This window comes from Siphateles boraxobius, unplaced genomic scaffold (genome assembly GCF_051911475.1).
Source record: "Siphateles boraxobius isolate OS27281-9 unplaced genomic scaffold, OSU_SipBor_1 7, whole genome shotgun sequence".
Taxonomy (NCBI): Eukaryota; Metazoa; Chordata; class Actinopteri; order Cypriniformes; family Leuciscidae; genus Siphateles; species Siphateles boraxobius.
The window spans coordinates 38,547,579-38,568,775 of record NW_027509197.1 but is presented as its reverse complement, the minus strand read 5'-3'; the positions used below and the strand labels follow the sequence as shown (position 1 = coordinate 38,568,775).

Sequence of the window (21,197 nt, the reverse complement as noted above, 5' to 3'; positions counted from 1 at the left end):
GTTGGTTTGGGTAAAACTTAGTGTGTGCTTTACAGACTAAAGGGGTCCCACTGTCCCACTGTTACTTGAGTCTAAAAGCTCTGCTCGCACTGTGGGTAGAGATCTCTCAGGAGTAGGAGCTACTTTATAAGCCCTATCTATACGCCACATAATGATGTTAGGATCTCTAACACAAGGTAGATATTGTGGGAGGTTAGGAGGGAGGTCTATGACTGATTGCTCAGACTCAAACTCAACTAGAGCTTTAACTCCATTCTCTTGTCCTGTTTGCCTTACCCTAAGAACTTTGTTCACAGGCCCAAAAGCTGAACAGGATTCAGTTATCTGTTCATCAGTATCAGTTGTTGTAATACCCTCAACGTACACAGCCATTTCCAAATTCACACCATACTCTTGTTCAGTTTCCATGACTGCGTTGAATTTGACACAATTTACAAAAGCAAACTGAAAAAGATGTTACTATAAAAAAATATTACAGTGGGTCAATAGTCAGGTTTAACTGGCAATGTAAACGAATGCTAATTTAATTTAATTTCTCCTCTTGGCCACTGGCTCGCCAAATTATGAAAGGGGCACTTATTATAATGTAGAGTGAAGTGCTGCCTTTCTAAGGAACTTTTCACAAGAGGAGTAGAGAAATGAAAGTACCGAAATAGTTTATTCAGAACATATAGCCGGCATTTATTGAACGTCAAATATCAACCAATATGACCTTGTTTATCTTTTCTTTGTAATGTCCTTTTAGTTGTGAAAATCAGTATTTCTCTTAGTTTCAACTTTTTTTTCACACAAGTTGGGTAAATATGAAATAAAATGAACTCAGAGCTCTGATGAAATGACCTCAAAATAATAAACCAGTCCATCTACCCAGGTAGTATGTTTTTTCTTTTTAAAAGTGGGGTGAGATCTCGCGCTTATCTGTACGATGCAATGAAGAAATGGTGAGTAGAAGCAGTTTGTGCTGCATGATCAATCGTGCCCTCTGCTCTTCTGCCTCGCGTGTCCGATGGTGAATTTGTCCAATGGAACTCGCTCTCGAATCATGCATCCAAAAAAACAACAACCGGAGAAAAATCATAAAAGTAGGTCAACTCCTTGTCGTAATTTCGATCGACCCTTTACTCTGTTATTCCTGCCTTAGAAGTAGGTTTGGTGGGAAAAACCCTTTTAATTAGCTCTTAAATGTTATTTTTTAACTTTATTACTCTGTGGAAAGTTGAAATAGGGCTTCAGCTCTATCGTTCTGCTGCTCACGATTTCTGTCTTCTCCGAGTCAGTGCACCCAAGTCAGGGTAGCAGTTTCCCCTTTGTGCAGCGCTACCACTGCCACCTACTGGACAAATACGGTGTGCAGGGAAAACATAACTAAAAGTAATCAAGAAATCAGATATTAAACTAGAATAACATAATCCTGTTAGTAGGCTATTTTCGAGTGGGTTACATTTACAGATTTGGACTCCATTCCTTATCCTTGCTACTCTAACTCTTCAACAACGTATAACAGTAATATGTAACACAGTCTCGTGACAATTTATATTTACGTTTTGCAGAATTGGTGGCTTATGTGTATAAACTCGGATAATTTCATTCATAAAAATTTTTTTATGGTCCGCTTACACCCGTGGTAATGTTTAAGGGTGGGTCTCATGCTTACTTTTTTTTAAATACACTATAAAATGAAGTAAGTTGACTTTACTTAGAAAAAGTGAGGAAACCGATTGCCTTAAAATTTCCAAGTAAAGTTTAGTTAGCACAACTTAACATTTGTATAGAAAACTTGTTAATCAAGTATATTCAAGTACAGTTGAATCAAAATCATTAGTTGTTAACTTCTAATTAGAGTTCACATTACTATTATTATATATATTTGTTTTATATATATGCTTTCATTTTACTTAATAATTTAACCAATAAAAGTATTTTTAATACAAAAAAAGTCAACCTTCAAATAATTATGTTCAGTTATGCACTCAATACTTGGTCGGCAATCCTTTTGCAGAAATTACTGCTTCAATGCGGCGTGGCATGGAGGCAATCAGCCTGTGGAACTGCTGAGGTGTTATGGAGGCCCAGGAAACCATTTACCAGTGGTTTTGGCACTGTGAGCAGGTGCCAGGTCGTGCTGAAAATGAAATCTTCATCTCCATAAAGCTTTTCAGCAGATGGAAGCATGAAGTGCTCCAAAATCTCCTGATAGCTAGCTGCATTGACCCTGCCCTTGATAAAACACAGTGGACCAACACCAGCAGCTGACATGGCATCCCAGACCATCACTGACTGTGGGTACTTGACACTGGACTTCAGGCATTTTGGCATTTCCTTCTCCCCAGTCTTCCTCCAGACCCTGGCACCTTGATTTCCGAATGACATGCAAAACTGAGCAACAGTCCAGTGCTGCTTCTCTGTAGCCCAGGTCAGGCGCTTCTGCCGCTGTTTCTGGTTCAAAAGTGGCTTGACCTGGGGAATGCGGCACCTGTAGCCCATTTCCTGCACACGCCTGTGCACGGTGGCTCTGGATGTTTCTACTCCAGACTCAGTCCACTGCTTCCGCAGGTCCCCAAGGTCTGGAATCGGTCCTTCTCCACAATCTTCCTCAGGGTCCGGTCACCTCTTCTCGTTGTGCAGCGTTTTTTGCCACACTTTTTCCTTCCCACAGACTTCCCACTGAGGTGCCTTGATACAGCACTCTGGGAACAGCCTATTTGTTCAGAAATTTCTTTCTGTCTTACCCTCTTGCTTGAGGGTGTCAATGATGGCCTTCTGGACAGCAATCAGGTCGGCAGTCTTACCCATGATTGCGGTTTTGAGTAATGAAACAGGCTGGGAGTTTTTAAAAGCCTCAGGAATCTTTTGCAGGTGTTTAGAGTTAATTAGTTGATTCAGATGATTAGGTTAATAGCTCGTTTAGAGACCCTTTTCATGATATGCTAATTTTTTGAGATAGGAATTTTGGGTTTTCATGAGCTGTATGCCAAAATCATCAGTATTAAAACAATAAAAGACCTGAAATATTTCAGTTGGTGTGCAATGAATCTAAAATATATGAAAGTTTAATTTTTATCATTACATTATGGAAAATAATTAACTTATAATTTTAAAAAATAACTTATAAAAATAATTTGTAACCTGGCTGCCTTAAAATGTTGTGAGCTTAGAAACTTCAGTTGTTTGTACATATGTTGGAGTTCCTTACAACGAGAATTAATTGTTGGGGTAACAAAGGTGAAGCTGCCAAAATATTCTGATCAAGTTTAATTAGTTTTTTAGTTACTCCAACATGACATTAAAAGTTGTGTAAACCTAAATCCCAGTTGAGACAACATAAAATTATTGACACCAAAAAACTTTTCTGCTATCTTGAGTTGTTTACACTAAGCATCTTGAGTCAACTTATAATTATTACTTATAATTATTAGTTGTGCAAACAATATAAAAATTGGCTATTAATTTTGTTTAATAAAACTATTAATTTTGTTGAATTAACTGCTATCTTGAGTTGTTTACACTAAGCATCTTGAGTCAATTTAGAATTATTAATTGGCTAAACTATACATTTTGTTGAATTAACTTATTTTTTTAAGGCAGCCAGGTTACTTTTTCAAAAATAGTTCATTTTAGTTGGAATGTTAAGTTCATTCAACAGACTGAACTGCGTTATTTGCCCATACAACTTAAAGTTTCTGTTTTCTAATAGTACTACATAAAAATTATTCATTGGCATAGAAAAACATGCTGAATGCTATTTTATTTGATTTAAAAGCAGACAAAATCCTTCTTAGTAATAATGTACTTGTATATACTGTAATTTAAAACACCATAAAACATAGCTAAACGTTGACATTTCATATTAACGTTTCTGTAAAAATGTATGCAAACTCTGGTACATAAAACTGTAAATATAGAAATAAAATCTTACAGCCTTGAAGTTGTGAAATATAAAGGTTTACTGGCTTAAATTGGTAACGGTAAACAGCTGAAAATTGACATTTCATAACATGTTACATGAACATTTATCCCCCAAAAAATTGTGCAAACTCTCGTACATAAAACTGTAAATAAAATCTTACAGCCTTTAAGTTGTGAAATATAAAAGCTTACTGGCTTAAAAGTGCTGTAGTTAATTGCAAGCTGAAACTTGACATTTTATAACATGTTAATGTGCATCCTTATGGACATTTTTGTCCTTTTCAGTTTTGTTTTTTTGATCACTTTGCCTGTGTTAATGCTAACTGCATACAATTTGGCACAGGTGTCTGTTTTTATTGGAATTTTACTATTTCATCGCCATTTTCTTAAAAAAATCTTTTTTGCACTAGCTACACAAAATACTCCCACTCAGCGCTTTTTGGACAAAAATGTCCCCATTAAAACTGCAATTTTTAATCCCAGGGCCATTTAACTATAAAATGATGCAATCTTTGTTAAGAGGCTTGCATTCTCTTGACAAGGCTTCAAAATTAAAAATTTTACTATTTTTTTCATCAGATGGTGCCATTTGTCCAGGTTTGGCCTATAAAACAAATATCGCTTTATTTCTGTTTTCTGCTTCGGCATATTATAGAGCCAATTGGATAAATTGTGCAACGATAATTGTGTGGGTGTGTTGGTATGTGTGTAATAAAAAAAAAAATGTGTGTGTGTATATGTGTTTGTGTGCTTGTAATATTTGAGAGAGAAAAACTCAATTGCAAATCTAAAATCCAATCACTGTGTGCACCAGTGGAGTTTTGCTGGCACCCAATGGAGAAAATCTGTTACTGCGCCTTAAACAAACTCTTACCGAAAGCTCAATTTTTGAGATATCATCCTCAAATTTGGAACACAACTTGTTTAGATTTATGGCTTAGCATTAATATCAGTTTTAGAGTTCAACATGTTTCATAAAATATATATTTTATAAAATAACGATAATAATGTTAACTTAACTTAAACTTCTATACAAAATTTTTGGTTTGACTTTTTTCCCTTGTTTAACTTCAGCAATAATCTGCCAAGGGTCCTCTTTAAAATGAGACCAAACTTAAGTCTTTGCACCCAAACCTAACATTTTTATGACAGTTTTTTTACATGGACATTTTTGTCCACTTTGTTGCTATGTGTAACTTTTTTTTTTGTTAATGTTAACTGCATGAATTTTGGCACAGGTGTGTATTTTTATTGTAATTTTACTATTTCACCCCCATTTCCTTTGAAAAATCTTTTTTACACAAGGTCCACAAAATAATTCCCACTCAAGGCCTTTTGGACAAAAATGTCCCCATTGAAACCCATTAAAACTGCAATTTTTAATCTCAGGGCCATTCAACTATAAAATGATGCAATCTTTGTTAAGAGGCTTTGATTCTGTTGGAAAAGCTTCAAAATTTCAATTTTTACTATTTTTTTATCAGATGGTGCCATGTTTTGGGTTTGGCCTATAAAACAAATATAGCTTTATTCCTGTTTTCTGCTTCGGCATATTATAGAGCCAATTGGATAAATTATGCAACGATATTTGTGTGGGTGTGTTGGTATGGATTAGAGGTCTGCGCAGGACACAATTTTCAGACCCGCTCCCGCCCGCTCCCGCAGTGTTCAGTCCCGCTCCCGCCCGCTCCCGCAAAGATTTGTCATTTTTAGTACCGCTCCCGCCCGCATCTGTGATATAATGTCCCGCTCCCGCCCGCACTTTCTGTCTGACGAAAGGTCTTGGGGAAAAAAATGCGTGCACACAAAATTCCTTACCAATACTTGGTAACATATTTATTGTTCCCATATTACGAACAGCATAATATTCACAACAGTACTTTATCTGAAGCACTAGAGGCGCTCTGTTCCTCGTCCATGCTGTCTATTTTGAACTTGAACTAGCTTTCGAATTCGAACTCGGAGCAGCGGGAAAGGAATTGTCTCTAAACAAGTGTGCGTGAGATTAGGCCCCGCCCTACCCGACAACATTCACAAGTTTAGGCTGCTTAAAACGTTTTTATTGCTGCCAATCAGAATCTCCCTCACAACTACAAATTATGTACGCTACTTTAATCATTTATATATTTTACTTTACACTAATATTTAATTTGCGGGAGTGCAGCGTATCATCCCGCCCGCCCGCACCCGCAAGTGCACATCATCCCGCCCGCTCCCGCAATGACCTTTAAAAATTTGTCCCGCGGGAGTGCAGACCTCTAGTATGGATGTCAGAGTGTGGTTTGGATGTCATATGTGTGCGTGTGCATGTGTGCGTTTGTAATATTGAGAGAGAACTCAACTGCAAATAACAAATCCAATCACTGTGTGCACCATTGGAGTTTTGCTGGCAAAATGTGTTACTGCGCCCAAACAAACTCTTACCGAAAGCTCATTTTTTGAGATATCATCCTCAAATTTGGACACAATTTATTTAGATTTATGGCTTTTATTTTCTTGCCGTTTTAGAGTTCAACTTGATTTATAAAATATATATTTTGTATAAAATAATTTTCATAAATAATTATCATAAACCTATACAACTTTTTTTGGGATTTACTTATTATAATTTTTTTACTTCAGCAATAATCTGCCAAGGGTCTTCTTTAAAATGATACCAAACTTAAGTTTGTGCTCCCAAGCTTCACATTTTTATGACCGTTTTTAAACACAGACATTTTTGTCCTCTGTGTACCTATGGGTAACTTTTTTTAATTGATGCACAAGGGTTAAATGAACATTTATCTAAAAACATTATGCAAACGAGCTGTAGTACACAAAAGAACAGTAAATATAGAAATATAAAAATCTGCCTTGAAGTTGTAAAATTATTGAGAAAAAGCTTACTATAGCTTACTTACTTGAAGATAGTTCACCCAAAAATGAAAATTCTGTCAGTAATTACTTCGTTCATCTTCGGAACACGAATTTGTTACGTGTGGGTTTTTGTTGTGTCTTGTATATCACGTGATCCCTTGTTTGTCATGTGATCCTGCCATGTGTCTTGTCTTTTGTTTGTCGTTGCTCAGTGTCCACAGGTGTTCCTCGTCTATGTTTATTAGTCTCCCCAGGTGTTCTTATTAACCACGCCCTCTTGTTATCTTGTTTAGCTTGTTTGTCTGTGTATTTAAACCCCTGTGTTTCAGTTGTTGGCTGTCGGTTGTTGTTTAATGTTACTTCTGTCCTGTTCTGTTCTGAATTCCCTGGATTACCTGTTTTGTCCTGTTCTGAGTTCCCTGGATTACCTGTTTTGTCCTGTTCTGAGTTCCCTGGATCACCTGGTTTTGTTATTAAAAAGCTTGCGATTGGATTCACTCTCCACTTCGTTCCTGATTGGATGTAACAGAATTAAGGTATTCCGCTTCTGTGTTATACGTCACACACATAACACACATGACCAGCGTTGGCCAATAGTGAGCCTACGTGTGACATACAACACAGAAGCTTACGCTGTTACACTAGTGAACTGACTTTGAAGCCCACAAGGAAGGAAATTAATAGTTGAAATAAAGTCGTTATTTTTGGGGGGTTTTGCGCACAAAGCGTATTCTCGTCGCTTGATAAATTTAAGATTGAGCCACTGTAGTCACGTGGACTATTTTTTACGATGTATTTAATAACTTTTCGGAACTGGCAAGTTTCAATCCCTTAGAAGCCTATGGAGGAGTGATCCAGCTCTCAGATTTAATCAAAAATATCTTAATTTGTGTTCCGAAGATGAACGAAGGTCTTACGGGGTTGGAACAACATGAGGGAGAGTAATTACTGACAGCATTTTGCTCCTCACTGGTTTCTGCTGGACTGTGATCACAAATTAGTCCAGGTTTTATATTATTTAAACCAGAATTACAGTGATATCTACATTTGTGCCCAGTAAAGGTGGAATACACACTAGGCTTAAATTGACCCTGCGCAAAAGGACAATTAACAGTTTCTTTACTCTTCAAATGAGCTCCCAAATGAGCAAAGTACTGCTTAATAGTACATGGCTCAGAAAAATCACATAATTCATACTGTAGCAATGAGTGACTAAACTGGACTGAGATTCATGTGCATCATTGGGCTGAGATTGATGAACCACTGATGTTTCATGTTTCAACAAATGGTTTTTAAGAGCAACTTGTGTCTTAAAGGGACTATGTGTAGTTTTTTTTAGGTATTTTATTATCTAAAATCAATATTTATATTCATAAATATGTCCTCAATGGTGTACAAATACCTCTGCCAATTATCTGACTTATCCTCGTAAACGAATAATTTATTATCTTTATATACATGTGACGGGTAGGTCCACGGAGGCTTCCATGTCGTTCCGCCATCTTGAAAAACTATAATAGCAGAGAGGGATTAAAAGTATAGGCCAGCGCGTTTCCACAACGCGTTTTTGTTCAGAGCCAGCGTCACGTGTCTGAAAGCAGTCAAGTTGCAGTTTGTTTGAAATAAAAAACCTGTTCACCCGAAGGAAAACAAGACGAAGTGCTATTAGAAGACATCCTGTCATAGCTTTTTGGTATATAACAGCTACCGTAGATGCAACATGCATTTGAAAAAGCGAGGCGCTGGAGAGCACAATTCGTTTGAACGCAAAATACAATTTCACTGCTAGATGGGAGAAATTCCTACACAATGTTCCTTTAAAGGAGCACAAACAGTCATTGTAGATGCAAGATAAAGGGCAAGATCTATTATAGTGTCTGTGTTTTAGCTTGTAATGCCTTATACTGCTGCGTTGGTTGGCAGAAGAAAATTTGCAGAACTCGCAGATCCAGTTCATATGACTCACAGGACAGGCTGCTCTGTAGTCTCAGTCAGTGCAGCCACCAGCTCTGAAGAAAAAGAAAGTCAAAGTCAGACTGACTTCTCCATATTTTTGAGTTTGTTTACATAATACATTACTGCTGAAGGGCTTTCAGTAATGTAATATTGCAGTAATATTGATTTATACAATAGAAGTTGCATACTACGCTGTCAGTTACACTAGATTGTCAGTTTTTACCATTTCAGCTGTTTTAAAGGATTAGTTCACCCAAAAATGTATTTAACTGGATTCGACCAGTCTCACAACGACACCATGGCTGCAGCTCCAGCGAAGATACATCACCGTGCCGTATGCGTGGGACGCTGCTTTGTCTGAAGGTCTCCGAGAAGACGCAATATAGCTATTAGAAGAATATGGTTACCTATTAAGTTCCGTATCAATTACAGAGTATTACTACTGACCTATAAAGCCCTAAATGGTCTAGCTCCTGTGTATTTAATGGACCTACTATCGCCCTACAATCCATCACGTTCTTTAAGATCACTAAATTCGAGGCTTCTGGTCATTCCTAGGATATCTAAGTCCACTAAAGGAGGGAGGGCGTTCTCGCATTTAGCTCCTAAACTCTGGAACAGCCTTCCTGATATTTTTCGAGGCTCAGACTCGCTGCCCCACTTTAAAACTAGATTAAAGACGCATCTCTTTAGCCAAGCATTCACATAATCCTTACCTTTTATACCACTGTTGAATCAGATCAAATGCATTAATATTATGAACAGCAGCTATGCTAATTATTTCCCATCTGCTCTTCTGCTGTTATGTCGGGACGCTAGTCCCGAGATAAATAGCGTTCGTCAGCTCCAGTTTGTATCCAGCCTCTCACGGAGACTTCAGATCCCCAACACCTGCGATGAGATGACTAAACGCCTGTGAAGAGACGACTCAACGCCGGCGATATGTTATGCCCTAAATTACTACATGATTGATTAACTGTATTTTTTGCTATGTACATTTCTGAAATGCACTTTCTGTAAAGCTGCTTTGAAACAATATGTATTGTGAAAAGCGCTATACAAATAAACTTGAATTGAATTGAATTGAATCTGCTGACCTGAGCCAACTTCGCTTCGCCAGATCCCTGACCCCGCCAGATCTCTGCGTAAAGCCCAGTGCCATCACGTTCTCTGATGGCAGCGAACACTCATACAGCGCGGTGATGTATCTTCGCTGGAGCTGCAGCCATGGTGTCGTTGTGAGACTTGTCGACTCCAAAGCCAAGTTGACCCCTCTCGACCACAGAGGCGATCCTTTGAAAGCTCAGATGTCTGGAGCCGTATTCGCAGCCCGCCTTAAGATCTGCGAGAGACGTCGCAGCCCAAGCTCGAGACAAAGTCACAAAGATCCAGAAAAAGGCATTTGTAGCAGTACTTACTAGAAGTCGCCTGAAGAAAGCACACGATCCAGCACAGGTAGAGTCCAGAAGACCACCAGCAGGAGCAGCAGTTCGACAGCTAGTCGATAAAAGGCGCTTCAGCAACCTGAGAAGGCTGGTCGGGACCGTGCCGTGGATTTGGAGAGCAGCTAAAAGGTTCCTGAGTGTTAAGACCAGAGACCAAGAAAAGCGGGAGGAAGTACCATCGTCGGGTGTCCTTACAGTCAGTGAGAGACTTTTTCCGAGACCTTTGCCTAGCAGCACAAGAGGGTGTCAACTTCCCAAGCTCACAATAGAGAGACTAGTCGTCTACAGGCTTCTAGTTTGTGGTGGCAGAGTCCAGACCTTCAGAGAAGACCGCAAAGCTGTTCCTCTTCTACCATTCCAAGCCTGGTTATCCACCCTGCTAGCCAGAGAAGCACATAGCGAGGGACATGACGGAGTGGCGGGAACCCTGCTGCGGATGAGGAAAAAGGCGTGGTTTATAAGAGGAAAATTATCGCTAAAAAATTCGTTGACAAGTGCATCGTCTGCAGGAAAGCAAAAGCAAGAACCTGCAAGCAAATAATGGGAAACTTACCTGAATAGAGGTCAAGTCCTGCTGCACCATTCGAGTTCACGTCACCTGTTTGGACCTTACCATGTGAAGGATGATGTCAAGAAGAGAGTAACCATGAAAGTATGGGGCGTCATATTTTGCTGTATGTCCCGCCGAGCTATCCATGTCGAGCAGGCAAACACACAGAGAGCTTTCTGCTTACCTACCAGAGGTTCGCCGCTGTCCGAGGCCATCCCCGAAAGATCTGGTCTGATCCTGGTACGAACTTTGTCGGAGCAAAACCTGTCCTAAAAGAGATGTACACTTCCCTGAATCAACAAAACAAAGAGTCGCTTGAAGAATATGCTGCCAGAAATGAGACCACCTGGACGTGGAAAGTCCTCCCGGCCAATTCACCTCACCGAAACGGGGCCGCCGAAGCTGCTGTCAGAGTCACTAAAAGACCCATCCAAAGTTTTGGCAATGTAGAAGGCCTTACCTTCAGTGAGTTCCTGATTGTGCTCCAGCTAGCTGCCAATCTTGCTAATGAGAGACCCATCGACGCCAGAGTTCAGAGCCGAGAAGAACGCATCCAGTACATCACGCCGAACAACCTGTTGCTTGGTCGAGCCACACAAAGTGGAGACTTCAAAACTGTTGACTACACTATTTATCCAATCGAAAGACTCCAAGAAGTACAAACCATAGTCAACAACTTCTGGAAGTCCTGGAGCCAACTCGCTGGTCCGAACCTGTTCATTCGCTGTAAGTGGCATACTGCTGAAAGGAACATTGCCGTTGGAGACATAGTTTGGCTCTGCGACAAAAACGCACTGAGAGGGCAGTTCAGACTTGCAAAAGTAATCGGCGTGAATCCTGATTGCAAAAGTGTTGTTCGAGATGTTTATGTGAGGGTCTTTCTAAGCTCCAGCATTTCGGTGAGAAATCAAAAAACTGGTGCCAGAGATCCCGAATCGAGTACTATTCTGCATCAGGACGTCCGGCGCCTTGAGGTCCTCGTACCAGTGGAAGATCAAGTCTGAGACCAGCCCACATGAGAGTGCGATCTTTCCGGGCATCGCCGCATAAAGATTGAGTGGGAGGTGTCGCGCTAACCTGGTGGAGGTGTGGCTGTCTCCCGTGTACCCGTCATTTCCTTCTGCATTCAGCTTCCCTTGCACACGCTCTGCACGGCAGCCCGCACGCGCATGTGCGCGCCTTGGTGCGCGATCGACCAGGTGAATTGTGTGAAAATCAGGTGAAAATCAGAAGCTCGTGCCCAGTTCAATCAGTGGATTTCAAATACGCGCATCAGTCATTTGACTGGTATGCGACGGACTAAGAGGACGGCAGAGGCACAAACGCATTCACTGTGAGGAACAAAGACTTTTGATTGTGACGGGGTATCGGTTAGCTCACATGGACTCTATATTCACATGTACTCTGGTATTTAGTGTGTGTGTGTGTGTGTGTGTGTGTGTGTGTGTGTGTGTGTGTGTGTGTGTGTGTGTGTGTGTGTGTGTGTGTGTGTGTGTGTGTGTGTGTGTGTGTGTGTGTGTGTGTGTGTGTGTGTGTGTGTGTGTGTGTGTGTGTGTGTGTGTGTGTGTGTGTGTGTGTGTGTGTGTGTGTGTGTGTGTGTGTGTGTGTGTGTGTGTGTGTGTGTGTGTGTGTGTGTGTGTGTGTGTGTGTGTGTGTGTGTGTGTGTGTGTGTGTGTGTGTGTGTGTGTGTGTGTGTGTGTGTGTGTGTGTGTGTGTGTGTGTGTGTGTGTGTGTGTGTGTGTGTGTGTGTGTGTGTGTGTGTGTGTGTGTGTGTGTGTGTGTGTGTGTGTGTGTGTGTGTGTGTGTGTGTGTGTGTGTGTGTGTGTGTGTGTGTGTGTGTGTGTGTGTGTGTGTGTGTGTGTGTGTGTGTGTGTGTGTGTGTGTGTGTGTGTGTGTGTGTGTGTGTGTGTGTGTGTGTGTGTGTGTGTGTGTGTGTGTGTGTGTGTGTGTGTGTGTGTGTGTGTGTGTGTGTGTGTGTGTGTGTGTGTGTGTGTGTGTGTGTGTGTGTGTGTGTGTGTGTGTGTGTGTGTGTGTGTGTGTGTGTGTGTGTGTGATTTACCATTTAATTGGTTAAATACTTACCTTGAGCTGTGGTTCCTGTAAAATGCATTTTATCTTTCCTGTGTGGGGAAAGTACCAGTTTATTCAATTATGTTTTTTTGTCTTTTTATTTAAAGGTTTTTCACCTGTTACTCCTGATCCTGTTACACTGGTCAAAATAAATATTTTTCTGAGTGAAATCCGAAGTCTGGTCCTTTTCAAGTGTGGGCACCTCACAGTTAGAACAACACTTGACACACACACACGCACACACAGGAATCCAGGATTAAATCAGGCAAGTAGCTTGAAAATGCTGTAAAATTGATATATATTTATTTAGTTTTTTATATATATGTTTGCAGTGCGAGAGGGAAAGATGGAGGATAAAGAACTTCTGTCTGATCTGCAGGACATCAGTGACAGTGAGAGGAAGACCATCACACCAGAGTTGTTATCACTGGGTTCTCTCTCTCTCTCTCTCTCTCTCTCTCTCTCTCTCTCTCTCTCTCTCTCTCTCTCTCTCTCTCTCTCTCTCTCTCTCTCTCTCTCTCTCTCTCTCTCTCTCTCTCTCTCTCTCTCTCTCTCTCTCTCTCTCTCTCTCTCTCTCTCTCTCTCTCTGAGTTGTGTTAGATGTGTGTTGATTTTGTGTGTGTGTGTTTCGTCAGGCTCTGGCACTGGGGAAGAAGAAGAGGAAGGTGAGGAGAATGAAGAGGAAGAGTCCAGCAGCCAGAGTGAGGGAGAAGAAGAGGGCGAGTCAGGATCAGAGTCTAAGGGGCCAGAACACAGCGGAGGTTCACACACACACACACACACACTCTCACTCTCTCTCTCTCTCCATCTCATCACACTCGCACGCACACACACACACACGCACGCGCACACACGCACGCACTCACACACACACGCAATTTAGCTATTACATTTGTGTAGCGGTTATTAGGGGGTCCTTGGAATTTTTTCTGCCCTATGAGGGGTCCCTATCTCCAGATAGTTTGAGAACCCCTGCTCTAGACCGTTTATGTGCAGGCACCTTTCCTGGGATGCCCATAGGCCGAAGACCGGCCTTCCCTCGTAGAGGGCGCCCCAACCTGAGTTGGAGGCGTCTGTCGAGATTACTTTTCGTGTCGAAACTGTTCCCAGATCCACGCCTGACTGGTACCAGTCTGTCACCTTCCAGGGTTCCAGGCTCCACGCTCGACGCGGGACTCGCGCTTTCAGCCAGCGCTGGAGGGGGCGCATATGAAGCAGACCCAGCCGAAGCACTGCCGAGGCCGAAGCCATAAGGCCCAGCATCCTCTGAAACCTCTTGAGGGGGAGAATACTGTCGACACTGAAAAGGACTATTGAGCGCTGTGACGTCAGCCACGCTGTCATTGATACAGCGTCTAAGTCCGTTCCCAGAAAAGAGATTGTCTGTCTGGGAGACAGCGAGCTCTTGGTCCAGTTGACCTGGAGACCCAAGGCTTGTAGATGTGTAAGCAGTACAGCCCTGTGCGCTATCAGCCCTGTGCGCTATCAGTTCTGCCTCTGACTGGGCATAGACATGACAGATAGGAGAGGATAGTTAGGCAGACAGAGAAAGACGGATAGATTGATTAGGATAGAAAATGATTTTTGATGTGGTAATACATCAGCTGTGCCATGTTGGTGTACTGGCAGAATGGGCACTTACTACTGCAGTCATAATACTGCTCACACTCCCCCTTGCTTTATTATTTTATTACTCTAGTGCAGGTGTGTCCAAAGTCGCTCCTGGAGGGCCACTGTCCTCCAGAGTTTAGCTGCAACCTACCTCCACACACCTGCCTCCACACACACCTACCTCCACACACCTGCTTCAACACACACCTGCCTCCACACACACCTGCCTCCACACACACCTGCCTCCACACACCTGCCTCCACACACCTGCCTCCACACACCTGCCTCCACACACCTGCCTCCACACACCTGCCTCCACACACCTGCCTACACACACCTGCCTCCACACCCCTGCCTCCACACACCTGCCTCCACACACACCTGCCTCCACACACACCTGTCTCCACACACACCTGTCTCCACACACACCTGTCTCCACACACACCTGTCTCCACACACACCTGTCTCCACACACACTCGCTCTACACACACCCGTCTCTACACACCTGTCTCCACACACCTGTCTCTACACATACCTGCCTCCTCACACCTGCCTCCACACACGCCTGTCTCTACACACACCTGTCTCTACACATCTGCCTTAAAACACCTGCCTCCACACACCTGCCTCCAAACACACCTGCCTCCAAACACACCTGCCTCCAAACACACCTGTCTCTACACACTCCTGTCTCCACACACACCTGTCTCCACACACACCTGTCTCCACACACACCTGTCTCCACACACACCTGTCTCCACACACACCTGTCTCCACACACACCTGTCTCCACACACCTCTGCCTCTACACACTCCTGTCTCTACACACTCCTGTCTCTACACACTCCTGTCTCCACACACTCCTGTCTCCACACACACCTGTCTCTACACACACCTGTCTCCACACACACCTGCCTACACACACCTGCCTCCTCACACACCTGCCTCCTCACACACCTGCCTCCACACACACCTGCCTCCACACACACCTGCCTCCACACACACCTGCCTCCACACACCTCTGCCTCTACACACTCCTGTCTCTACACACACCTGTCTCTACACACACCTGTCTCCACACACACCTGTCTCCACACACACCTGTCTCCACACACACCTGTCTCCACACACCTGTCTCCACACACCTGTCTCCACACACCTGTCTCCACACACCTGACTTAAAACACCTGCCTCCACACACCTGCCTTCACACACCTGCCTTCACACACCTGCCTCCACCCACACGCCTCCACACACACCTGCCTCCACACACGCCTGTCTCCACACACGTCTGTCTCTACACACGCCTGTCTACACACGCCTGTCCCTACACACGCCTGCCTCCACACACCTGCCTCCACACACCTGCCTCCTCACACCTGCCTCCACACACGCCTGTCTCTACACACACCTGTCTCTACACATCTGCATTAGAACACCTGCCTCCACACACCTGCCTCCAAACACACCTGCCTCCACACACACCTCCCTCCACACACCTGTCTCCACACATACCTTTCTCCACACATACCTTTCTCCACACACACCTGTCTCCACACACATCTGCCTACACACATCTGCCTCCACACACACCTGTCTCCACACACATCTGCCTACACACATCTGCCTCCACACACACCTGCCTCCACACACACCTGCCTCCACACACACCTGCCTCCACACACACCTGCCTCCACACACACCTGCCTCCACACACACCTGCCTCCACACACACCTGCCTCTACACACACCTGCCTCCACACACCTGCCTCCACACACACCTGTCTCCCCACACACCTGTCTCCCCACACACCTGTCTCCACACACACCTGTCTCCACACACACCTGTCTCCACACACACCTGTCTCCACACACACCTGTCTCCACACACACCTGCCTCCACACACACCTGCCTCCACACACACCTGTCTCCCCACACACCTGTCTCCCCACACACCTGCCTCCACACACACCTGCCTCCCCACACACCTGCCTCCCCACACACCTGCCTCCCCACACACCTGTCTCCCCACACACCTTTCTCCCCACACACCTTTCTCCCCACACACCTGTCTCCACACACACCTGTCTCCACACACACCTGTCTCCACACACACCTGTCTCCACACACACCTGTCTCCACACACACCTGTCTCCACACACACCTGTCTCCACACCTGCCTCCACACACCTGCCTCCACCCACACGCCTCCACACACACCTGCCTCCACACACCTGCCTCCACATACGCCTGTCTCTACACACGCCTGTCTCTACACACGCCTGTCTACACACGCCTGTCCCTACACACGCCTGCCTCCAAACACACCTGCCTCCAAACACACCTGCCTCCACACACACCTCCCTCCACACACCTGTCTCCACACATACCTTACTCCACACACACCTTTCTCCACACACACCTTTCTCCACACACACCTTTCTCCACACACACCTGTCTCCACACACATCTGCCTACACACACCTGCCTACACACCTGCCTCCACACACACCTGCCTCCACACACACCTGCCTCTACACACACCTGCCTCTACACACACCTGCCTCTACACACACCTGCCTCCACACACCTGCCTCCACACACACCTGCCTCCACACACACCTGCCTCCACACAAACCTGCCTCCCCACACACCTTTCTCCACACACACCTGTCTCCACACACACCTGTCTCCACACACGCCTGTCTCCACACACGCCTGCCTCCACACACCTGCCTCCACACACACCTGCCTCCACACACACCTGCCTCCACACACACCTGCCTCCACACACACCTGCCTCCACACACACCTGCCTCTACACACACCTGCCTCTACACACACCTGCCTCTACACACCCCTGCCTCTACACACACCTGCCTCTACACACACCTGCCTCTACACACACCTGCCTCCACACACCTGCCTCCACACACCTGCCTCCACACACACCTGTCTCTACACACCTGCCTCCACACACACCAGTCTCTACACACCAGTCTCTACACACCAGTCTCTACACACCAGTCTCTACACACCAGTCTCTACACACCAGTCTCTACACACCTGTCTCTACACACCTGTCTCTACACACCTGTCTCTACACACATACACACACCTCTGTCTCTACACACCTCTGTCTCTACACACGCCTGTCTCTACACACGCCTGTCTCTACACACGCCTGTCTCTACACACGCCTGTCTCTACACACGCCTGTCTCTACACACGCCTGTCTCTACACACGCCTGTCTCTACACACGCCTGTCTCTACACACACCTGTCTCTACACACCTGCCTTAAAACACCTCTGCCTCCACATACACCTGTCTCCACACACACCTGCCTCCACACACACCTGTCTCCACACACCTGTCTCCACACACACCTGCCTCCACACACCTGCCTCCACACACACCTGTCTCTACACACCTGCCTCCACACACCTGCCTCCACACACACCAGTCTCTACACACCAGTCTCTACACACCAGTCTCTACACACCAGTCTCTACACACCAGTCTCTACACACCTGTCTCTACACACCTGTCTCTACACACCTGTCTCTACACACCTGTCTCTACACACCTGTCTCTACACACCTGTCTCTACACACGCCTGTCTCTACACACGCCTGTCTCTACACACGCCTGTCTCTACACACGCCTGTCTCTACACACGCCTGTCTCTACACACGCCTGTCTCTACACACGCCTGTCTCTACACACGCCTGTCTCTACACACGCCTGTCTCTACACACACCTGTCTCTACACACCTGCCTTAAAACACCTCTGCCTCCACATACACCTGTCTCCACACACACCTGCCTCCACACACACCTGTCTCCACACACCTGTCTCCACACACACCTGCCTCCACACACACCTGCCTCCATACACACCTGCCTCCCCACACACCTGCCTCCACACACCTGTCTCCACACACCTGTCTCCACACACACCTGTCTACACACACCTGCCTTAAAACACCTGTCTCCACACACCTGCCTTAAAACACCTGCCTCCAACCACCTGCCTCCACCCACCTGCCTCCCAACACGCCTGCCTCTACACACGCCTGCCTCTACACACGCCTGTCTCTACACACGCCTGTCTCTACACACGCCTGTCTCCACACACCTGCCTCCTCACACCTGCCTCTACACACCTGCCTCCTCACACCTGTCTCTACACACCTGCCTCCCCACACACCTGCCTCCAGACACACCTGCCTCCACACACACCTGCCTCCACACACACCTGTCTCCACACACACCTGCCGCCACACACCTGCCTCCACACACACCTGTCTCCACACACACCTGTCTCCACACACACCTGTCTCCACACACACGTGCCTCCACACACACGTGCCTCCACACACACGTGCCTCCACACACACCTGCCTCCACACACACCTGCCTCCACACACACCTGCCTCCACACACACCTGCCTCCACACACACCTGCCTCCACACACCTGCCTCCACACACCTGCCTCTACACACACCTGCCTCTACACACACCTGCCTCTACACACACCTGCCTCTACACACACCTGCCTCCACACACACCTGTCTCCACACACACCTGTCTCCATACACACCTGTCTCCACACACACCTGCCTCCACACACCTGCCTCCACACACCTGTCTCTACACACCTGCCTCCACACACCTCTGCCTCCACACACCTCTGCCTCCACACACCTCTGCCTCCACACACCTCTGCCTCCACACACCTCTGCCTCCACACACCTCTGCCTCCACACACCTCTGCCTCCACACACACCTGTCTCTACACACCTCTGTCTCTACACACCTCTGCCTCCACACACCTGCCTCTACACACACCAGTCTCTACACACCAGTCTCTACACACGTGTCTCTACACACCTGCCTCCACACACCTCTGCCTCCACACACCTCTGCCTCTACACACACCTGCCTCCACACACACCTGCCTCCACACACACCTGCCTCCACACACACCTGCCTCCACACACCTGCCTTAAAACACCTGCCTCCACACACCTGTCTCAACACACCTGCCTCCACACACCTGCCTCCACACACACCTGCCTCCACACACACCTGCCTCCACACACACCTGCCTCCACACACACCTGCCTCCACACACCTGCCTCCACACACCTGCCTCCACACACCTGCCTCCACACACCTGCCTCCACACACCTGCCTCCACACACACCTGTCTCTACACACCTGCCTCCACACACACCTGTCTCTATACACCTGCCTCCACACACCAGTCTCTACACACCTGTCTCTACACACCTGCCTCCACACACCTGTCTCCACACACCTCTGCCTCCACACACCTGCCTCCACACACCTGCCTCTACACACACCAGTCTCTACACACCTGTCTTTACACACCTGCCTCCACACACACCTGTCTCCACACACCTCTGCCTCCACACACCTCTGCCGCCACACACCTCTGCCTCTACACACCTCTGCCTCTACACACACCTGCCTCTACACACACCTGCCTCCACACACCTCTGCCTCCACACACCTCTGCCTCCACACACCTCTGCCTCCACACACCTCTGCCTCCACACACCTCTGCCTCCACACACACCTCTGCCTCCACACACACCTGCCTCTACACACACCTGCCTCTACACACACCTGCCTCTACACACACCTGCCTCTACACACACCTGCCTCTACACACACCTGCCTACACACACCTGCCTCCACACACCTGCCTCCACACACCTGCCTCCACACACCTGCCTCCACACACCTGCCTCCACACACCTGCCTCCACACACCCTCTGCCTCCACACACCCTCTGCCTCCACACACCTCTGCCTCCACACACCTCTGCCTCCACACACCTCTGCCTCCACACACACCTGCCTCCACACACACCTGCCTCCACACACACCTGCCTCCACACACACCTGCCTCCACACACACCTGCCTCCACACACACCTGCCTCCACACACACCTGCCTCCACACACACCTGCCTCCACACACCTGCCTCCACACACACCTGTCTCCACACACACCTGTCTCCACACACCTGCCTCCACACACCTGCCTCCACACACCTGCCTCCACACACCTGCCTCCACACACACCTGTCTCTACACACCTGCCTCCACACACGCCTGCCTCCACACACACCTGCCTCCACACACACCTGTCTCTACACACCTGCCTCCACACACACCTGCCTCCACACACACCTGTCTCCACACAACAGTCTCTACACACCTGTCTCCACACACCTCTGCCTCCACACACCTCTGCCTCCACACACCTGCCTCCACACACCTGCCTCCACACACCTGCCTCTACACACCCGCCTCTACATACACCAGTCTCTACACACCAGTCTCTACACACCTGTCTCCACACACCTCTGTCTCCACACACCTCTGTCTCCACACACCTCTGTCTCCACACACCTCTGTCTCCACACACCTCTGTCTCCACACACCTCTGTCTCCACACACCTCTGCCTCCACACACCTCTGCCTCCACACACCTCTGCCTCCACTCACCTCTGCCTCTACACACACCTGCCTCTACACACACCTGCTTCCACACACACCTGCCTCCACACACACCTGCCTCCACACACACCTGCCTCCACACACACCTGCCTCCACACACACGCCTCCACACACCTGCCTCCACACACCAGTCTCTACACACCTGTCTCCACACACACCTGTCTCCACACACCTCTGCCTCCACACACCTCTGCCTCCACACACCTCTGCCTCCACACACCTCTGCCTCTACACACACCTGCCTC

At 46.7% G+C, this 21,197-nt stretch overlaps 1 protein-coding gene across 1 annotated transcript in view; it reads left to right on the top strand.

Moving 5' to 3' along the window:
- LOC143723435 (uncharacterized) overlaps nt 1–21,197 on the top strand; it is a 67,429-nt gene that overhangs the window by 10,186 nt on the left and 36,046 nt on the right. The window contains exons 4-5 of the mRNA XM_077215858.1: nt 13,116–13,175; nt 13,419–13,544. Of these exons, the coding sequence (XP_077071973.1) occupies nt 13,116–13,175; nt 13,419–13,544 (186 nt within the window). The remainder of the gene's footprint in view (nt 1–13,115; nt 13,176–13,418; nt 13,545–21,197) is intronic.